This window comes from Myxocyprinus asiaticus, chromosome 10, assembly GCF_019703515.2.
Source record: "Myxocyprinus asiaticus isolate MX2 ecotype Aquarium Trade chromosome 10, UBuf_Myxa_2, whole genome shotgun sequence".
Classification (NCBI taxonomy): Eukaryota; Metazoa; Chordata; class Actinopteri; order Cypriniformes; family Catostomidae; genus Myxocyprinus; species Myxocyprinus asiaticus.
The window spans coordinates 38312128-38335227 of record NC_059353.1 but is presented as its reverse complement, the minus strand read 5'-3'; the positions used below and the strand labels follow the sequence as shown (position 1 = coordinate 38335227).

At 38.6% G+C, this 23100-nt stretch overlaps 1 protein-coding gene across 3 annotated transcripts in view; it reads right to left on the bottom strand.

Moving 5' to 3' along the window:
- Positions 1–23100, bottom strand: part of LOC127446874 (voltage-dependent L-type calcium channel subunit beta-4) — a 45950-nt gene that overhangs the window by 9572 nt on the left and 13278 nt on the right. For all 3 annotated transcript variants that reach the window (XM_051708176.1, XM_051708178.1, XM_051708177.1), the window contains 10 exons: positions 7452–7568; positions 6846–6968; positions 6606–6733; positions 5908–5984; positions 4095–4114; positions 3856–3936; positions 1118–1176; positions 901–1010; positions 606–757; positions 307–402 (listed from right to left, as the gene is read on the bottom strand). In XM_051708176.1, coding sequence (XP_051564136.1) covers positions 307–402; positions 606–757; positions 901–1010; positions 1118–1176; positions 3856–3936; positions 4095–4114; positions 5908–5984; positions 6606–6733; positions 6846–6968; positions 7452–7568 — 963 coding nt within the window. The remainder of the gene's footprint in view (positions 1–306; positions 403–605; positions 758–900; positions 1011–1117; positions 1177–3855; positions 3937–4094; positions 4115–5907; positions 5985–6605; positions 6734–6845; positions 6969–7451; positions 7569–23100) is intronic.

The window sequence follows — 23100 nt, the reverse complement described above, 5'->3', positions numbered from 1 at the left end:
AATATAATAACTAGCACAGTTTCCAAAAAAAAATTCCTCTTTGGTTGAAGTCACGAATACCTCTTACTTTTAAGCCCTCCTGTCTAAACACCTGGCTCAGTTCTGGTATGTATGTCCTAATTTTCACAATCAAATCGATTTCAGATGGATAAAATCAAGTCCCACCCTAAATTTGTTCTTGTTGTATATCCTTTTTCACATATAAATTAGTCAAGATAACAGAAGTAAAATTTGTTGTGAATGCTGTTTCCTGTAGACTCAAAAACAGAACAATATGAATGTGTTTAGTTTATTCTGGATACTCACTGGAGGACACTGAGCTAATTTGTCTGCTGCAACCAGTTGTACATTTAAATGCTTGCTCTGAGATTTCCCTCGTGATTTGATTAGCCGCTGCAATACCTGTCAGCACACACACACACATAAAACTATTTAAGAAAACTATTAAGAAAAAGGACAATAACATCATTCAACTGATACAGGTATTGTTGGATTTCAGGACTTTAATCTGCCTTTCAAATCAACAAGATGAAGCATTAAAGTTGCAGTAAGTGATTTGCAAAGGCACTGGTAATACACACCATTTTTATTAATGACTTTGTTACCTTTGGAGAAGACACTTTGACATGGACGATAATGGGAGCTAAAGAGGTCTTGATGAGCTGGGCTGGATGGTTGATTGTATCTGCATCCAGTACAACCAGCTGAAGGGATCTGGCTAATTCAAAGATCCGCTCTATCTCACTCTGAACCTCACCTGTTACAAAGAGGAAATAATCAAATAGATTAAGTGTTGGCTTATGAAACATGCTGATTTAAATGTAGTAAATATGTAACATTAATAAAACAACTTGCATTGAGTTAGAAAAGTCTCAAACAGTATTAAGCCATAGGACACACCTAAGTTGGATCTGGTGTTGGATCTCTCGATGATGGCTCTCTTACTGGGATTATTCAGCACAGATCTCTTTGCTAAAGAAATGTCTGCAGTTACTCTTGTGATTGATATCCTGAAATTGGGAGATAAATACTGTGACATCACCCTCTACCACACGGACAGGAAAGGTTTGCCTAAACAAAAATAGTAGTCAATCTATGATAAAGCTAATGACCTTACCTGCCTTCAAACCTGTGTTTCAGGAAGTCAAAGAGTGCTTTCTGCATCATATCTGTCACCTGTGTTCAAACCCCGGAGGACAGAAGAGTAAAAACACAATTATTAGCAAGAAGTAGTGATAAAATTATTGAGAAGCTATTGAGAAATATCCATTTGACTTTAATAGTGACTAAAAATGAAAATTATGCCATCATTTACTCAAACTCATGTTGTTCCAAGCCCTCTTTGTCCTCACAATGCAAGTGAATGGGTACCAAAATGTTGAAGCTCCAAAAGTACATAAAACATAAAATGAATCCATATTACTCCAGTGGTTTAATCCATATGTTCAGAAGCAACATGATAGGTGTGGGTGAGAAAGAGCAATATTTAAGTCCTTTTTTACTTTAAATCTCCACTTTCACTTCTTTTTCTTCTTCTTTTGTTTTTTGGCGATTTGAATTCTTTTTAAATATCGCCACCTACTGGGCAGGGAGGATAATTTCTAGTAAAAAAGGACTTAAATATTGAACTTTTTCTCACACACAACTATCATATTGTTTCTAAAGATATAGATTAAACCACTGGAATCTTATGGATTACTTTTATGCTGCCTTATGTGCATTTTGGAGCTTAAAAATTTTGGTACCTCTTCACATGCATTGTTAAGACCTACAGAGCTTAAATATTCTTCTAAAAATCTTCTTTTGTGTTCAGCAGAAGAAAGAAAGTCATACACATCTGGGATGGCATGAGGGTGAGTAAATGATGAGAGAATTTTCATTTTGGGTGAATTATCCTTTTAATGACATTAATTTTTCAATCACAGTTCAGCTTATAAAATACAGACATCAGTAATAGATTCTCATAAAACTTTTTAAAATAGCACATGCATTTAAATATCAACAACTACACTGGCGGCCAAAAGTTTGGAATAATGTACAGATTTAGCTGTTTCAGAAGGAAATTGGTACTTTAATTCACCAAAGTGGCATTCAACTGATCACAAAGTATAGGCAGGACATTACTGATGAAAAAAACAGCACCATCACTATTTGAAAAAAGTAATTTTTGATCAAATCTAGACAGGCCCCATTTCCAGCAGCAATCACTCCAACACCTTATCCTTGAGTAATCATGCTAAATTGCTAATTTGGTACTAGAAAATCACTTGTCATTATATCAAACACAGTTGAAAGATATTTGGTTCGTTAAATGAAGCTTAATTGTCTTTGTGTTTGTTTTTGAGTTGCCACAGTATGCAATAGACTGGCATGTCGTAAGGTCAATATTAGGTCAAAAATGGCAAAAAATAAACCACTTTCTCTAGAAACTCATCAGTCAATCATTACTTTGAGGAATGAAGGCTATACAATGCTTGAAATTGCCAGAAAAACTGAAGATTTCATACAAAGGTTTACACTACAGTCTTCAAAGACAAAGGACAACTGGCTCTAACAAGGACAGAAAGAGATGTGGAAGGCCAGATTTACAACTAAACAAGAGGATAAGTACATCAGAGTCTCTAGTTTGAGAAATAGATGCCTCACATGTCCTCAGCTGACAGCTTCATTGAATTCTACCAGCTCAACACCAGTACAAATGTACAAATGTAACGAGAAGACTCAGGGGTGCAGGCCTTATGGGAAGAATTGCAAAGAAAAAGCTACTTTTGAAAAGGTAAGAATGGGCAAAGAAACAGACATTGGACAACAGATAATTGGAAAAGAGTGTTATGGATTGAGAAGTGTCCGACAAGACAGCCACATCTATAGCAAGTGTTACAGGAAGCGTGGGGTGAAATGTCACCTGAGAATCTGGACAAACTGACAGCTTGAATGCCAAGAATCTGCAAAGCTGTCATTGCTGCACGTGGAGGATGTTTTGATGAGAACACTTTGAAGTAGTTTAAGTTTTTTTTTTTTTTCAAATTGTAATAGTAATTTTTCACATTATTAATGTCCTGACTATACATTATGATTAGTTGAATGCCACTTTGGTGAATAAAAGTACCAATTTCTTTCCATAAGATCAAAATCTGTACATTATTCCAAACTTTTGGCTGCCAGTGTAAGTCAACTTAAAAAATAACTACTTTATATCGCCTTTATATGATAACATATTACCAGACTTTTTATGTAAACAAGTCCTGCATGTGATGGTGACATGGAAGCATTCATACCTTTTTCAAAGCTGTCCTATTAACCTTGATATAATGCTCAGTCTATTACCGGTTGTAACCTCATGTAAATCACCTAATAGTCCACTATAACCCTGAACCATTTCATTTTTTAAATATCTTCACTGTCTCATGTTATAGTACAGCAGCATCTACAACAAGATGGTTAAAAGCAGGAAATTAAATTTTTTTAATATAATATACAGATAATATACATGTAGACAGTAGTGTTACGTAATGAGCTTAAATGATCAATCATGATAACTGTATAGCTGTTTAGCTGTGATATATGCTCCAAAGTGTCAGAATGCCTTGAGATATCATCTTAGTAGCTAATTGTCAGATTCTAACATACTTGTCATGATTTCTGGGACTATATTTATGTTTTTTTTTTTCATGCTCCATTTTTGAGACTGGCATGTTGTACCCAGAAGGTTGTTGCCTTGGCAACTCTGCATGGAGATGATGACTGCTATTCAGTGACAAACCGACATCCCCTCTTGCATGCTGCTTAAGAAGTGATGCCCTGGTTACCATGTCTAAATATACACACAAACCACAGGGATTGGGGGAGGCCTACCTCATAGCCCTTAAGTGATGGGCCAACTAAGACCACAGGCCTCATGGAGGGGACCACATCATATGGAGGAATGTGCTCAGCCTGAAATATAATAGTGATTTATTTCTGAAACAATATTGCTATTTATTTGCTCTACAATAGCCCCATACTGATTTCTGCATGAACAATGCAATGTATTGAATTTTGAAAGCTATATTATAAAATGTATAGGACTGACAAATTAATTACAGTGCACTCACCAATTTCTGTTTCTGCTTTCCTGTAATGGAAAAGAGGAATTATAAAAGTAGATTTTTAAAGCAGTACTCAGCCACAAAAACAAATACATAAAAACAAATATAATGAATTAATATTTATATAAAATACACGCACACACACCCACACACCCACACACACACACACACACACAATATAATACCAGTAATCATACTATATTAGAATAACTACTGAATAGAATAATATAATATATTTTTCTAAAGGAGCAGTACCTAGCATTGTTTCTCAGGCCAAATTAACAATAATCTGAATTGTTTGAAATCTCTGTTTTCTGTTTCCTAAAGTCATCGTTGTCCAAAGTGTGTGATATGGAGAGCGTTTTCGAAAGTCTCCATTTTCGGTGGAGGAAAACGCCATTCAAGAGTCATAAACGTAGCAAAATAGTAGCATATGAGTCTTTACATGGCAAAATGAGTTTGCAAACAAAACTGTATTAAACGTGGCTGTGGCAGACACGCCTCTTGTTTATCGGGAAAGGAGGAACCGGGTTAGCACTCACAAAGTCTTTTAATAAACGAAACACAACATAAAACTGCTTTCCAGCATAACACAAAAGTGCAAACACGAACACTGCTGCGTGCGTCTCTCTCTCTCTCTCTCTCGAACTGGCGTCCCTGGCTCCTCTTTATCCCTCTCCACCTGATTGGGCTTATTTGGCCTAGCCCGGCCATGCCCTCCTCCTCGTCACATACACCCAACGCCCGATTCAGGCCAGCGAAACCTCCAGCCTGACTTACTCCACCCCCTCCCTTCCTGGAGGGGAGGTGTTGCCCTTTCGGCCTTCCTTCACCGCCTCCCCTGAGTAGGACGAGGGGAGGGAGAGGGGAGAGAGAGAGAGCTGGAGAGCCCAAGAGAGAGAGGAGAGAGAGAGAAAAAAAACTCTGGTTCCCGACCACGCTGCCACATGGTCCTCAGCCAGCTGCACTGCCCCCTGGCAGACGTCAGCGGGTTCCTCCGCCTCCTGGCGGACGTCAGCGGGCTCCTCCGCCCCCTGGCGGACAGCAACGGGCTCCTTCGCCCACTGGCGGATGGCAGCATGCTCCTCCACCCCCTGGCGGACAGCAACGGGCTCCTTCACCCCCTGGCAGACGGCAGCGGCTCCTCCGTCCCCTGGCGGATGGCAGCGGGCTCTTCCATCCCCTGGCGGATGGCAGCAGGCTCCTCCGTCCCCTGGCGGACATCAATGGGCTCCTCCGCCCCGGCAGATGGCAGCGGGCTCCTCTGCCCCCCGGTGGACGGCAGTGGCGAGGACTCTATGACAGCGTGTCTTCCTCCAATCCCGGGTTTTGGCACCAGTGTGGCAGACACGCCTCTTGTTAATCGGAAAAGGAGGAAACAGGAACCGGGTTAACACTCACAAAGACTTTTAATAAACAAAACACAACAAAACACTATCGAACTGGCATCCCCGGCTCCTCTTTATCCCTCTCCCGGCTGACTGGGCTGATTCAGCGTCGGGTGTCCATCGTTACGGCCCAGCCATGCCCTCCTCTTCATCACAGTGGCCTATATTTCAGTATACATCATTGTCGTATTGCTGTGTTGTCTTATACTGTAAACAAGATATGAAGAGTCTATATGGCCTGCATAAAAAGGACAGAAAAACCTTTCCCCTACCCACTAAACAGTCTGAATTCTTCAGCATTTAACTGGCTCATGTTCCACAATCACTGTTAATGGAAAATATCCATTCATTCCCTGTTTTTTCTAGACAATTTATTTATGAAAATGGAATGGAATTCTTCTGTAAAAGCTCTGGTGAGGGCTGAAGCTGACCTGCAGAAGGAGGGTTGGGCTTGAAGGTGCCTGACACCATTTCACCCAGACTGGAGGAGGAGTTCCCACTGGACTTCCTGTGAAGGGTGGAGCAAAGAACAGAACACAGTGTTAATTAAGGTCTAAATTCAGAATGGAATACCAGTGTAATTGCATTTTACTAGCATGTGTAAAGGTGTTGATTTTAATTGGTTCACAGGACATGCTTGAGACGATAAAATATGCTAAGAATTTCAAATCTAAATTCATCTTCTCTGTTCAAGGAAGCAAACACAAACACTAGATTTTCCCAAACACTTTCTTTGATAAAAGTTGAGAATAAACAGCTGAAGTGACTGCATGACTCAACACTGCTGATCACTGTTGTTAAGAGAGAATGTAGCACATCTCATTCAAAGTCTGTATGTGCCATTTCATTCACTAAACTGCCACATTTAATTCAAACGCTCAGTATGTAAAAGGACATGGTACCAATTTCAAAATGTTGTTATCCCATAAATAAATACCCTTCCGGTAGTCTAAATTGAGAGGTGGTGCTACATACAATAATGTCCAAGGAAATTGTAAACATCTTAAAAAATCTACTGCATTGCATTATAAGGCTTTCAATATAATGAAGTTCCAAACGTAAGTTTGGGAGGAGCTGGTTCATCTTGGCCTGCGAAATCATATCCCAAAAAATGAGACAGTAGTCTTACCCGTGGAAGCGGCTCCTTTTTTGCTCCTGTTGTAGGCGAATGTTCTCCAGTTTTACAGGACTGGGGATGAAGCCGATATCACAACCTTCCTTCACCAGTCGCCCAATCCACCAGTCATTGTTGTACTTCTGTGAAAGAACAGAGGAGAAAGGATTGTGTTTGAAGTCAATGCATTTTCTGATATATGAAGATGGCTAAATGGGCTCTTATTAAATGAATGCCCTCTTATACCACCCTCACTTCCTTTATGTGAAGAAAATCTTTAGCATCAAAGGAAATAGCAGTGCCAGCGACAGGGACATCCTCATCCAGAGCACCACAGTAGCTGACATTTGTCCTCACGGCAAAGGCCACTGCTTTAGCCTGAAACAGATTTAAAATACACATTAATGAACAGTATAGCAATGCTGTATAGAATTACTACAGATTTGACCCTTTGGTGTAACCAGTCACATCAAAGTGACTTTAGAATTAAGATTGGACAATGTGGTATTTCAAAAATTGAGAACCTAAAAATTCCTAAATGGACGCAAGACACTGAAAAGAGGCAAAAATATGTAGAACATTAAAAAAAAAGGTTTGAAAGTATTTTGTTTAAAGGCACACTTAGTATTTTTTTGCTTATTTTTCCAATGTCCAATGCTCGCAACAGCCATCTTTGACCAACTGGCATGGATAGAGCATAATGCTAAAAGCAAATGTTTTTGGTTACCCATGCCACACTATTGAAATAGACTATTTGTATGCTTATTTTGTCATCCATGGTCAGGTATAGGTTAGGTATACTGTAAGTTAGTTGGGTTCTGGTCAGTTACGTATAGGTAACTGTGGTTAAGATTGTCTGACCTTCGCCCTCTCCAGCTGGACGGTGGCCTGCTGCTCTTTCTCCTGCTGACCTCCCTGCTCCTCATCAAGAGAGACATCTGAGTCAGAGGGCCTGCTTGTGTAGGAGTCAGCCGAACCCTGCAACACAACAGGAATCTCTGTTAATATATTGTCATTTCTATAAAGCCACCTTAAGTTAAGTGAATTGCTGCATGTTTAGAAAGTCTTATTATATAAAATGTGTATGCCAATAATACATCATCCCATAATCAGATGTTGAGTGAAACAGGATATTAAACTATAAAAACTGTAGGACAGGACTTTTGTCAGGAACTGATTGAATCCTGAGAGGTGGGCGTCACATTCCAGAATGGAGCCATGTGGTTGGAGGGGAGTGTTTTTTTTTTTCAAATTTGGAATAACATCCAAATTTATAATGGCACCAATGAATTGTATGCAATAAGACTAGGAACATGCATTAAAAAAGTATTTCATATATATTTCATGTTCACATTTAGAGCATTACAAAATTATTTTATTATATGTTATTGAATATGCAGTCCCAGAAATACAAACTATAATCTTTAAACAGCATTAAAAATGCAGGATCAGTGCAAGTGTGATGTATAGTGGATGTGTGCTACACCAATCAAAGGCTCTTGCTTGTAAATACTGATACACATTCCTATTACACACAGTGATTTAACTGTTTTATCTAAATCGGATTAGCCTGCATTCAAATGTTGTGTTTTAAAATAATTCTTTGCTATAGTGCATCAAGCAGAATTTACTAATCACTCATGTTCAAGACAAGTAAAAAAGTAACTGTAACAGGTTCATTTTGTGTGAGGAGGAGGAAGTGGGGACTGGATCAACAATCCATGTGAGCTTTATTTTAATCACACAGATGTCGCTTTTCAGCGTAAACGGAAATCAGAACTCTGCTTTTCAGCCTCAAACAAATATGTACAGAGTTCGATACGTGTACAGACACTCTCCTCTCTGGCGTCTGGCTCGCTCTTAAATCACCCTCACTGCAATGAAAAACAGGTGTTAAAGATAATAATTGACAGGTGATAGTTCTCACCATTGTCATCTCCTGATCTCGCTCTCCATTCACAAACCGGCACTCGACCATGCCCCCACCACCACAGTAACCATGTAATTATTTAAAGCTTGTCAGGACTAAAAGCCTTCAAATAGACACAGAAGCACATTATCTAGGAGAATGTTGCAAGCATGAACGATTTTATTGGCTAAGCTGTTTAACTCATGAGTAAGATAAAAGGTATCACCTCAACATATTTTTACACTGTAGAATAAAAAAAATAAATTAAAAAAACAGACCTTTTGATTATAAAAAATGTTGATTACAAAAAATGTTTTCTATAAAAAGTTATTTACTCACCTTGTGTTGCTCAAAACCTGTATGATTTTTTTTTCTTTTGTAGAACACAAAAGATGTTATGCAGAATGTTGACATTAACTTTTATTGGATACAGTGAAAGTGAACAGTGACAGAGGCTGTCAGTCCATAACATTCTGCCTAACATCATTTTGAACCCTCCATGCTGAGGGTGATTAAATTAACAGAATCACTGAAGGAAACGGGACCAGATCAAAGACACATTGATTAAAGCTGACAAGCTCAGGTTCACAGCTCAGAAAAACTGAAGAATTGTTTAGTTAAGCCCAGTGGTGAAGGGGATTTTCAGATGAAGTGTTCATATTGGAGTTTACAGTATTTATTGGAAATGGTGGTGGTGGTGGGGTGTAATGTCAAATCGCTATGATATATCATAACTATAAATAGATGCTGAGCATCTCTGATATTAACCCCATGTATGTGAGATGAGGTATAGGGGTGTCTGTCTAAAATAGAATGGCACTTAATTCAAAGTGAGAGAGGCACTGAATGCAAGAGCAACCATGTGCTTTGATCTCCTAATCAAAAGATTCTGCTCAAAGCCAACAGATGCCTTGAAGGTTCATTAACCTGTCTTATAAGAACACATCCACTATAACCCTCTTTCCTAACATTCTCTTTACCACTGCAATACATTCCAGCATCTGATACTGTAAATCCCTTTTCTCACTCCAACAACAGCAAGCACTGTGATTCAGCATCTGTGACATGCTGTTGATTACCACTGACAATAAGTGTGACTCATCCTTGTTTGTTTGTAAAATCAAACAACATTTTTGTTTCCAGTAATGCACTTAAAGGCCAATTATGTACTCACCCACATATTGTTCCAAACCTGTATGAATTTCTTTCTTCCATGGAACACAAAAGTTAGGCAGAATGACAGTCTCAGTCACCCTTCACTTTCTTTGCATGGAAAAAGAAGCAATGAAAGTGAATGGTGACTGAGGCTAACATTTTACCTAACATCTGCTTTTGTGTTCCACTGAAGAGAAAAAAATCATACAGATTTGAAACAACATGAGGGATGGGGCAAGGCGTTGCACCAAAATAAACTACCAAAATAAAAACACCAATGTTCAATAAATATTTACTTTTATTCATATTAATAAACAATTCATCCACCAAGTGATATAATTTATAAGCCTAACTGTAGACTGTTTTATGGTTGCAGGTTATCAGCACTTTTACAACAGCTTCGAACACGCTTATCTAATAAGAATTTACAGTAGGAACTATTCATTTCACATGGGTAGTTCCTACTGTATTTATTAAGTTAAAAAAACACTGTTTTGAAAGTATGGCAACAAGACAAATTGCACATTTCTGCTTTTAACCCCATCAGAATGCATTGCCCAATACACGTCCATTCTAAGTGCATTACAGTAAATATACTTATTGTTTGTTTTTAAAGAACAGAGGGATGAGTCAACACTATTTTCTGGGGTAATCGACCGTATGCCACATATGCTGTCGACTGAGCTTATCTTATAGCTGTAAAGAAAAATAACAACATATCTGTTGAAAAAGTTTGACTAGTGATGCCCTAGTCTCTCTCTCTCGCTCTCTCTCTCTCTGTCTTTGTGTGTGTGTGGGGTGGGGTGGACTGCTGAGTTGTCCTCCTCTTGGCTGAACCAGTCTGATGTCATTACTATCACAAGAGCTGCAAACTACACAATCTCCTCCACTTATAACCAACGACCACCAAGCTGTTAAGAGATGGCACTTGTTTTGCAACCTAATTGGCAGAAGAAAGGAGATGGACTAATGGAACTCTGTACAAGCAATGGTGTCAGACATAGACAGGCATTCAAAAATATGGAGAAAGGCACACACATCCAAAAAAAGATAAATATGAGAAAAAGGTCCAAATATAGTGCACAAATGAAGAAACAACACAACTAGAAAGCTCTCATGAACAGGATTTTAATTAAAGGAATAGTTCACCCAAAAATTAAATTCTTTCATCATTTACTCACCCTCATGCCATCCCAGATAAGTATGACTTTCTTTCTTCTGCTAAACACAAACAAGATTTTTAGAAGATTATCTCAGCTCTGTAGGTTCTTTCAATGCAATTGAATGGTGGCCAGACTTTTGAAACTTCAAAAACCAAATAAAGGCAGCATAAAAGTAATCCATACGACTCCAGTGGTTTAATTAGGTCTTCTGAAGTGATACAATCACTTTGGGTGAAAAACTAATCAATATTTATATTTTTTTTTTACTATAAATTTCAACTTTTACTTTCACATTCTATAGTAAAAAAGGACTTAAATATTGATCTGTTTCTCACAGCACCTATCATATCGCTTCTAAAGACATAGATTTAACCACTGGAGTCATATGGATTATTTTTATGCTGCCTTTATGTGATTTTTGGAGCTTGAAAGGTCTGGTCACCATTCACTTGAATTGTATGGATCTACAGTACAGAGCTGAAATATTTGACTTAAAAATCTTCGTTTCTGTTCTGCAGAAGAAAGGAAGTCATACACATCTGGGATGGCATGAGAGTGAGTAAATGATTAATTTTCATTTTTGGGGTGAGCTATCCCTTTAAAAGTAACATTTTTATCTTTTGCGGGTTCATGGTTACTCACTTTTGCCATGCCAAATGTTTGTGCTTGCTTTACATTTCTTTGTCTAAAATAGGTAACTTAGCAAATGACGATGGAACGACTGTTGTGGGAAGACCAGCCCATGAGTTTCAATGGTGGTCCAGACTAGTTTAAGCTTGTTGCTGGTCTTGCTGGTATAGGCCAGTACACATGAAGTTCCCCAGAAAAACTGGTTGACCAGCATGATCTTTCTGGTGAAGCTGGTTGATTTGGCTGGTTAAGCCTGGTTGGGACACTAGCATACCAGCATCTTAAACCAACATACTATATGCTTTAGTGACCAAGTACAGTGCATCCGGAAAGTATTCACAGCACTTCACTTTTTCCACATTTTGTTATGTTACAACCTTATTCCAAAATGGATTAAATTAATTAGTTTCCTCAAAATTCTACAAACAATACCCCATAATGACAACATGAAAGAAGTTTGTTTGAAATCTTTGCAAATTTATTAAAAATAAAAAACGAAAAAAATCACATGTACATAAGTATTCATAGCCTTTGCCATAACACTCAAAATTGAGCTCAGGTGCATCCTGTTTCCACTGATCATCCTTGAGATGTTTCTACAACTTGATTGGAGTCCACCTGTGGTAAATTCAGTTGATTGGACATGATTTGGAAAGGCACACACCTGTCTATATAAGGTCCCACAGTTAACAGTGCATGTCAGAGCACAAACCAAGCCATGAAGTCCAAGGAATTGTCTGTAAACCTCCGAGACAGGATTGTATCGAGGCACAGATCTGGGGAAGGGTACAGAAAAATTTCTGCAGCATTGAAGGTCCCAGTGAGCACAGTGACCTCCATCATCTGTAAATGGAAGAAGTTTGGAACCACCGGGACACTTCCTAGAGCTGGCCGCCTGGCCAAACTGAGCGATCGGGGGAGAAGGGCCTGGGAGGTGACCAAGAACCCGATGGTCACTCTGACAGAGCTCCAGCATTTCTCTGTGGAGAGAGGAGAACCTTCCAGAAGAACAACCATCTCTGCAGCACTCCAAAAATCAGGCCTGTATGGTAGAGTGGCCAGACGGAAGCCACTCCTCAGTAAAAGGCACATGACAGCCCGCCTGGAGTTTGCCAAAAGGCACCTGAAGGACTCTCAGACCATGAGAAACAAAGATTGAACTCTTTGGCCTGAATGGCAAGCGTCATGTCTGGAGGAAACCAGGCACCGCTCATCACCTGGCCAATACCATCCCTACAGTGAAGCATGGTGGTTGCAGCATCATGCTGTGGGGATGTTTTTCAGCGTCAGGAACTGGGAGACTAGTCAGGATCGAGGGAAAGATGAATGCAGCAATGTACAGAGACATCCTTGATGAAAACCTGCTCCAGAGCGCTCTGGACCTCAGACTGGGGCGAAGGTTCATCTTCCAACAGGACAACGACCCTAAGCACACAGCCAAGATAACCTTTTTTGGGGGGATTTTTCCCCTTTTTCTCCCAATTTGAAATGCCCAATTCCCAATGCGCTCTAAGTCCTCGTGGTCGCATAGTGATTCGCCTCAGTCCAGGTGGCGGAGGACGAATCCCAGTTGCCTCCGCGTCTGAGACAGTCAACCCGCGCATCTTATCACGTGGCTTGTTGAGCGCGTTGCCACGGAGACATAGCGCGTGTGAAGGCTTCACGCCATCCACCGTGGCAACCACGCTCAATTCACCACGCGCCCCACCGAGAACAAACCACATTATAGCGACCACAAGGAGGTTACCCTATGTGACTCTACCCTCCCTAGCAACCAGGCCAATTTGGTTGCTTACGAGACCTGGCTGGAGTCACTCAGCACGCCCCGGGATTCGAACTAGCGAACTAGCGAACTCCAGGGGTGGTAGCCAGCGTATTTTACCACTGACTCTGTGAATGTCCTTGAGTGGCCCAGCCAGAGCCCAGACTTGAACCCAATTGAACATCTCTGGAGAGATCTGAAAATGGCTGTGCACCGACACTCCCCATTCAACTTGATGGAGCTTGAGAGGTCCTGCAAAGAAGAATGGGAGAAACTGCCCAAAAATAGGTGTGCCAAGCTTGTAGCATCATACTCAAAAAGATTTGAGGCTGTAATTGGTGCCAAAGGTGCTTCAACAAAGTATTGAGCAATGGCTGTGAATACTTATGTACATGTGTTTTTTTTTCTTCTTTTTTTTTTTTTTTTAAATAAATTTGCAAAGATTTCAAACAAACTTCTTTCACGTTGTCATTATGGGGTATTGTTTGTACAATTGAGGAAAATAATTAATTTAATCCATTTTGGAATAAGGCTGTAACATAACAAAATGTGGAACAAGTGAAGTGCTGTGAATACTTTCCGGATGCACTATATGCTGGTCTTTTCAGTAAGGAAGATTATTTAGTCAAGTTCACTGCCTAATTTAGCCATAGGGCTCTATTTTCATGAGTGCACAAAGCGCAGTGCTACGTGTTATGACCATGCGCAACATCTTATCCAATTTTCATAACGGCACTTATTGTAAGCTCAAGTGGGCGTGGTTGGGGTGTTCGCGCTATCTGTGGATGTATGCGTGCAAACTGTGGGTGTATTGTATGTTTATGAAGTGGCGCAAAGCGCAATTCCCAATTTTACTCAGAAATAGGTAATTGTGCTATGATGTTTCAAAAGCAGGTCTGTTTGCAGCGCAAAGTCTAAACTCAGATCCTGCATTTGCAGTCTGGAGATTCCACCAGCAGGGGATAATAAAGTGGAACATCACATTTTGTCCCTGACAATAGCCTTTTTGTGAAACAAAGAATTATTAGATTTGTGTTAAACATCTTTAGGTCATGGTTTATTTTTCAACTATTATTATTATGTTTATATACAATTGTATTTATGATTTAATTTGAATTGGTATTTTTCCACCTGTTGTCATTGTCACTGCAAAAGGGGGTGGTGGAAGAAGTTGGAGAGAGTAAAATGTTTGGATTTGGTATGATTTTTTCTTAACCACTTCGTTATTATTATATTTTTGTATCGTTTGAAGTGTAATTTGAATTTATAAATATTTTTGGTTTAATTTTTTTGTGCTTGAATAAATTAATTACATTTTTCAAAATTGACCGGTAGAAGTGAAGAGCGTTCAGATACAATCACTGTTAGCCTAATACTAGCCATGATTTGTGTGTCAGTTGATGAAAATGATTAGTACTACTTACATTCTCTATAATTTAACGAAGCGTAAATCAAAATCTTGATGAGAACCACATTTTCCAATGTCATAGAAATATGCCTGACATTCAACAGGGACACAATTACTGTACCAAAGAACGTAAGTCTATTCTTCTCATTGCATACAGTCCATTTACACTACCAACTTCTTATTAATGTGCTGTCTTTGTTTATATCGCTGGTGGTTGACAGAGAATGGACTTTATTTAATATAATGCAGGCTGTGCCAGAGAAGAACTTCAGAATTAAGTTGCACTTGACCCAGCCCTTTAGCACTTTGCACACAATTTTATCCAACCCACTTGCACCTAGACTTAGCGCATGCTTGCACGAAAATACCAAAACTTCCTGGCCATGCCCATTGACTTTGCATGCATGACTTATGGCATAGCACTGCACTCAATGCTAGCGCCCTTAAAAGGGCCCACAGTGTCTCTAGAGACCTGCTATCTGCTCACTTGATGACTAACCAAATATGTAAGCAACTCTTTGTATAGAAGACAAACTAGGATAAAATTAGCCAAGAAATGTAAGCGCAGCGTAGTTCTAGCGGGAAGACTAGCAGCTGTACATCACACCATTAGCTAGGTAACTCCTAGCCAATCACATGTAAGCCATTGCTTTATACGTTTGCTCACAATCTATCACATTGCTGTTTCAGTGTGCTAACACGGCAACCTCCACCACCCCACCACCACCAGTTGAGTCCCGTCCTGCACGGTGGTAGGGTCCTCGCCCCTGCCTCCTATCTACGGCAGGATATGATGATTCGGAGTACAACTTTTTCGGACCGCCAGACGGGGCTTACGCCAAAGAGAGACATTACGTTTCTGTTTTATATTCATCAAATAAATGTCATCTTAAATTTCACTCAAGTCTGCGAGTCTTCCTGATAGAATAGATGTTTATTCACAGAAGCACCATCTATGTTTTTGACAGGAATGACAACAAGGTTGTGAGAAATATTGTGGCAAATTAGATGTGATCTAGGATCTTTTTGATAGCTTTATACAGTGAATGCCATTGAAGAGACGGTAAGCCTATCCCTCACAGCCTTGTTTTCATTCCCATCAAAAATCAAAGATGATGCTACTGTGAATAAGTTCTACAGGCCTTGCTGCTTTCAAGTCACACTGATTGTGTTTTGACTTTTTGAATCTTTGACACTCATAACTCAGGCCTGCACAAAGCCCTCACCCTTGGCCATCACGCAAGACCACGGACCTCCATGCCTAGGAATGTCATGTGACCATTGTTACATAAGGCAATGTTCACTGAAGCTTGTCAAGTGACAGGCTTTGCATCTGCTCCTGATGACATCAAAGCCACAGTGATTCATCCTCATCCAAACCTCATTCCATCTACTCATTCTCCAACACACACTAGTCTTGTTCCCACTCCTGTTATTTTCTACTGTTCATATAACTTACATCATCTCCCTCTCTTTGATTGTTGAAACCATCTCCATGCATACAGCATTCCACAATCCAATTAGATGTATGCTCTGAACAATTTCTCTCTTCTTTGAAGGGATGGTTCACCCAAAACTGAAAATTATGTAATTTATTCACCCCCATGTTTTCACAAACCCCTATGACTTCGGTTCTAGTGAGCCTGTAAGATTTGATAGAGCTGCATAAAGGTATGAAAGCTTTCTTGCAGACAAGCAAATCAAGCTAACATGCAAGCGTTTACAGAATTGGCAGTTAGGCAATCATTTCACTCAGGAACACATTACACCATGTGGCCAGCTGGTTTGCTTCCTCTACGCTGCCAACTCAGCAATAACGATGGTTGGATGGAGAGAGATGGTGGGTGCGGGACGTGAAAATTGCCCCAACAGATGATAGCACAGTTCCTCTTTCACAGGCTGCCAACACATTTAGACACATGCCAAATATTTAAATCATATATTTAAGTATAAACTTTTATTTGTAAAAAAAAATATACGAGGGTAAAAAATATTTAATTTGAGGATACCATGTACCATGTAAAGATGTTAAGATGCCAAAACACCTCTGCAATGTCATGCTTAGTTTGTTGCAAGATGAGAAGAATCCTTTCCCTAAAAGGACAGTTCACCCGAAACTAAATATTCTATCATCATTTACTTTCCCTCATGTTGTTCCAAATTCGTATGGCTTTCTTTCTTCCGTGGAGCACAAAAAGAGATCAATTTAAAGTAAATGGTGACTGAGGCTAACATTCTGCCTAACATCTCCTTTTGCATTCTATGGCAGAAAGAAAGTCACATGAGTTTGAAATAAGAGGATGAGTAAATTACAGAATTGTTATTTTGGGTGAACTATCCATTTAATCTTTTTTATATATATTATCAAACAAAAATAACATGTTCATTAGTCAAACCCACAGATAAGAGCTTCCAAAAATGATTTGGACTGTGAATTATAAAAACTTAATCGATCACAGTCCTGCAAGCAAAAAATAATACCAAATTTCTTCATTTAACCTACTGTCACTGCAAATACTGCTTAAGATTTGGCTTAATACTGATCTCAAACTTGATACTAGCTGCTATGAACATTTCACTAATCTCATAATGAAAGCAGTTTTTACTGTAGTCTTCAAAGAGGCTATTTCTAATGCACACTTGAGACAGAGATGAAAAACACCTTCAAAATAAGAGAGTATGCAGAGCACATTAGAATTTCTCATACAAGCACTTGGTTTAGCATGAATGCCCACGGAAATTATTTCTGCACCTCGGCTATCACAACATACTTAGCGGCAAGACAGTTTCTCAAATGATCCAGTTGATCTTTATTTATTACCACATAACGAAATCTATTAACCTGCAGGAGCCATGAATGATGTCTAAAAGGCATTCTGCATCCACATAAAATCCATTACATGAAAAGGTTTGTATTGCATAAAATAAATTAATTCAGGGACATATCATATTTTTCCCCAGTCAAGGTACAGTACTGTGCAAAAGTTTTATGTACATTCAATGTTTTACAAAAACATTTGTCTTAAGATGGCTATTTTATATTTTCTGTTTTAGTGTGTCAATGGACAATATCAAATGTATTCCCAAACATTCCTTTTGCAACTAGAATAGAATAGATGTAGAACAAGGAGTCCTGCATCAGATGGTATGGCTCCCACAGAGCATCATTGAGTCAGTCTGGGATAACATTCATAGAACTATGGTAAGTTATCAAAGATGCTTGGAACAACATCTCTGCCAACAACATCAAAAAACTGTGCACAAGTGTACCTAGGAGAGAACTGGTTCTGTTTTAAAGACCTAGGGTGGTGACACCAAGTATTGATCTCGTATTTTTATGTTTAATGCACTTTGTATGTTTTCTCTTAATTGAGAAATAAAATTGTTCATAGCATTGTTTTTTAAAACATCTCACTATACAAAATTTTTCACAACTGCCTTAAACTTCTGCACATTACTGTATCTTTTTTCGCCAAAACCTGTAATTTAGTTAGTCATAATTTAATGGTCGCTTTCCACCCTCTCTTTGACCATTAGAATCAAACAGCAGACTTTTTTGCTGCTGTACTTTAAAGACTTGTAAGCAAGCACTGGCTATTAGCTAAACTCTTTGCTTGTAAAATTACCTTTGGGCTGTGGGTTTGCTGTCAGGTCCAATACTGCTCCATCCTTCAATAAGGATTAAATTATTAAATAATAATATTTGCATACGAAATTCGATTGGTCTTCTTTTTTTACATCTATTTGTATACTGAATTGTAATTTCAATTCTTGTCTTCCTTTCATACAGTTTATTTAATCATTTATCCAAGATGTGTGCTGAGAGTCAAATTCACTAAACAGCTGCGCCACTTTTGCATGTGGTATTGCAGCATAAAAACCTTCGTCTTATTCACTAACCATCTGCAATCTAGTTTAAGCAGGCACAATCAGAGATGAAATTGCGCTGTGTCTTGAGTATTTAAATAAAGTCATGGTCACATGCCTCCTTTCTACAACTGTATGCAAATTAGGCTTATTATAGATTGCGCTTCATTCACAAATATTGCTATTACCACCAGATAAAAGCAGGCAGTAAAATTAATTTGATTTAAAAGAGATGTTTGTGTACATTTTCCATCAACTATATCACCAGTAATTCATCAAATAATGATCAAATGATGGAGAATAGCGTTATAACCTGGCATATATCCAGATGTGCGGTGTAGTCAAGCGCCCTTTCTGCATGTTAAAGAGATAATTCAGGTGTCTGAATCAAAGTAGTCAGTAATGCTGTTCAGTTCTGCCAAAGTGTGTCAGATAACGGTGGTCTGCTGCATCCTCAGCTATATAGCGCTCAGATTCAGCGCACAACATCGGATTTGTGCATGCAAATGGTGTTCAGCAGCGATTTTGTGGGCATATTTGCGCTGTTGTCAGATCAGCATAATTAATTTAGTAAAACAGGCACTGAACCAGCGCAGACAGCCCGTGAAAATAACCAGCGCTTTTACTGGGTGCAATTAATTCTTATTGAATTCCCCCCTAAGTGTCATTACAATGGAAAAGTGCCTCTGATGTGCCGAAACATACTCTACACAAGTACATGAACACAGACGCTTTTAGCTTCGCAAGCTCAATTTTGTCCATCATTGTGTTACAAAATATGTCAGACTGCAATTCATAACAAAACGCAAGTATGTGTTGCATTCTTAGCATTGCCACAAGCGGCGTTATAGCGGACATTATTGTGAACTGTCCACTTCTACGGTGAGTTTTCTCTTTTAAGTCAACTATGACATGGCAGAGCAATAGTTTGAAGACAATATTGCTGAGCAAATAAGTTTAAGTCAATATATTTGTAACAACTGGCCTGAATAACATCCGGTTTTATGGCACAAACTTTTGAAGGTAACTCTATAGCCCCCTTGAGTACTGAGGTTTGTTACCACCACAGAAACACAAGAATGCACATCAAGTACACAACATGGCCAAAAGTATGTAGACACCCCCTACTAATTAAAGGGTTTAGCTATTCCAGTAGTTTCTGTGAGAACAAACTTAATGATACTTAATGCAAATTTTGTGCTTCGAACTTTGTGGCAACTATTTGGGGGTGGGTCTTTTTCTGTTCCAGCATGACAATGCCCCTGAGCACATATCGAGATCCATAAAGACATGGTTTTTCGATACTGGTGTGGAAGATCTTGACTGGCCAGCTCTTGTGTCTGAATGGGAGCATATCCCTGCAGCCATGTTCCAACATCTAGTGGAAAACTTTGTCAGAAGAGTGGAAGCAGGTATAGCAGCAAACAGACGGATTAATGCCTTTGATTTTTAAATTAAATGTTTAACAGCACATATGGGTGTGGTGTTCAGATGTCCACAGTCTTTTGGCCATATAGTGTATGTTCAACCAGACAGCACATTGGCAATGCATTGATTGGCCAAGCGCTTATGTTTGCATTTGCATAGTTGCACAAAGTATGTCTCTAGCCTAAAAGTTTACCTAAAACATAAAAAAATATTATTTTGCTTCTTTGCAAGCACTGGTGTTTGGTCTTCAGGAAATGCAAATCTGTTTAAAGTACTTTTAAAGTTTCAGATTAAAATATTACTTTATTATTATCTGAATGCTCACCTAACACACATACCCACACACACAAACAAGGCCTAAACCAGAGCCAGTGTTCATGTACTCTGCCTCAGTACATACACCATTATCTAACCATGTCAAGTGTGTAGGCTTTGATTGTCAAGCCACAAGTTCTGCTTATCTCCTGAGATTGTACACGGCGTGCACATTCTTATGTGATGCCAGTGGGTCTGAGAGCATTTAAGGCCCCCACTATATTTGTGGATCTTTGCCCTGTGTTTCTTTGAAAACAAAAGCAGATAAATCATTCAGTGTAAAAGCATCCTAAAGTGAGAACATACACAGATGAATCATAAGGGCTGAGGACCAATGCCTGCTCGTTGAGTCAGTAATTACAGATAAATCTCTCCACAACACAGTATGAGGTCAATACCATTTAGGGCCATATCTGATGAAAGCAAATATTTAACCATAAAAAGAGATGTCTATGAAAGCTTTGCATCACATAAACCCTGAAGGTACTTTTTATATCTGTAAATGGCTAAATTGATCTTTAAATCAGTGTTTCTCAAATGGTGGTTTGCAACCCAAAAATGCAGGTCTGATTTGCGGACAGCAGGGCAAAAACAATGCTAAATGTACATGGCAAAATACCACTAACCATACAATCGTGCAGAGTTTTATAGTAAAATTAAAAGGCTCATCATCTTTTATAAGGAAGGAGAAAATGCTGCCCATTTATTTTGTTATTGACAACAAAGGCCATGCATTCAATAAAACTCTATAGTATATCATAATACATTTATAGAAGTCACTTAATAGAAGCTAGCCCAATTAGGTAGATGCCCACACAGAATGGTTGCTGTGACATCCCCTCTTCCTTGTAAACCATGAACAGAATTACATACATTTAATGTGGCTCCACTTGCAGCAAGAATAAACATGGTTTGTGTCAACCACAATTTGCGTTGTGAGGTAAATTATTGGCTGCATAGAGCATGAAACCATTTAAATTCAAGACGCATACTGTAAAGAAAGATTTTTCAAACCAAAACTATATTAGATGAGTTTAAATTCTTGTGCATATTCTTTTCCATTTCTGTTTGCTTCTCAAGAACAATTACTGTAAAAACTACAATGAAAAAGCTTAGTAAGACATCATGTTTGATCCATTGGATCAAGTTAGAACCTGTGCAGTAACATTTATTAGTCAGTAATTCCAAATATAATACAGCAAACAGTTTGCAAGCACAATTAAGCTAAAAACAGTGGAACATCATCAAGCCTATACATATGAGAACCCTCAATTAGCTTTAATATTTATAGGCTGTAAGAGAAGAGCAGAAAAGAGAGGCTGACACAATTAGACTAAGGCTATTTTAAGATCATCTGAGTTTCTTTGTCATTATTTCATTTTTACGACATAATTTCAATGATTTGTCTGCTGCACCATATAATTCCAGAGGAAATACTAGCTGTGGGGTATAAAATTATCCAGCACACAAAACATGAAGAATTAAACAGCCTCTCTGCACTTAAGATAAGAGTAAATATAGATATGAGTATAGATTAAGCATGTCATAAAATGTCAATATAACAATGATTGATTGGCACGTTATTTTATCTATATGTTTGTGAGGCGTTGCTATATTAACATTAGCCGACATTTAAATTAGAAGCCTAATTTGAGTGCTTTCCAATTCACTGTATAAATGTTATACAAATATAACATTTACTTAAGATGGCTGCAGGTAGGACAAGGCACAGGGATCACTGTTACACAGGACACATCAACGCAGAAGGTGACAGTTGTTAAATCTAGTTACCATACACTCAAAAGTTAAAAAGTTTCAAGAATGAACAAAGTGATGTTGATGAGTTTGCAGGTTAGTGTATGAAACTGGTGTAACTGTCCAAACAGAATGATTAGAAATGATTATGCAATTTCTCTGTATGTAGCCTTGAAGAGTTTTTTTTTCAAGCTGTCAAACCACAAAAAGACATACTTGTAACTGAAAATACTTTTTGTAGGCTATATGAAAGATACATTTACACAGTATATCATCCAGCTATAACTAGAGTAAATAATCTATGTCCTTTGATAATGATTTGGGTCAAATTTAATGGAAAACTATGCCAGTTGAGCTCCGTGGTGCTGCAGAATTTTAAGCAGCCTCCCGAGTAGCTAGGAGTCGTAGGTGTGTTGTATGTGTGTGTACCTTCATAGAAAATAATTGTTTCGAATTTTAGAACATAGCGCCATGTCGTCTGCCAGACATGTCCGGTGTGCGACCCCCTTTAATTTACCTTGCAGCTTGCACTTTACCAAAGTTGTGTTGAGAAATATGTTTGAAGAGACAAAGACTATAGTGCAACAAGCAGCCCTATTTATATCTGAAAAATGCATAAATAAATTGATAATCATCGGGGAAATTTTCTGATTATCGATGCATGAAAAATGCATCGATTACAAGCCTATTAATCAGTAGATAGATAAAATCTTCCCTGTGTTGACAAAATTCCTATTGAAAAATGACATTTGGGTGGAACATATCAGAGGGCTTGTCACTTTCTTTTAAATAGCCGATAGGCCTTACTTTAGTAAGATGCCATGAACTATGCTTTGCTACATGCTGGACCTTTACACAGGCAGGGACATTCTCATTCCAGAGAGCATTTGATTGAACAAAAATCTGTGTTTTAAAGAATGAGTTATACAAATTTTTGGCATGTTTTCCTGGAAGAGAAAGACTGTAAGTTAAAAGGAAATGTTGTCCATGTTAAGCAGTACACTAGACTAGAATATAGATGGCCTCAGAGCTAACATGGACTAAAAGCCACAAAATCCCAATTTTGATTTCATGGGGTCTGTAAGAACGAACAATAAGGATAACCACATTCTATAACT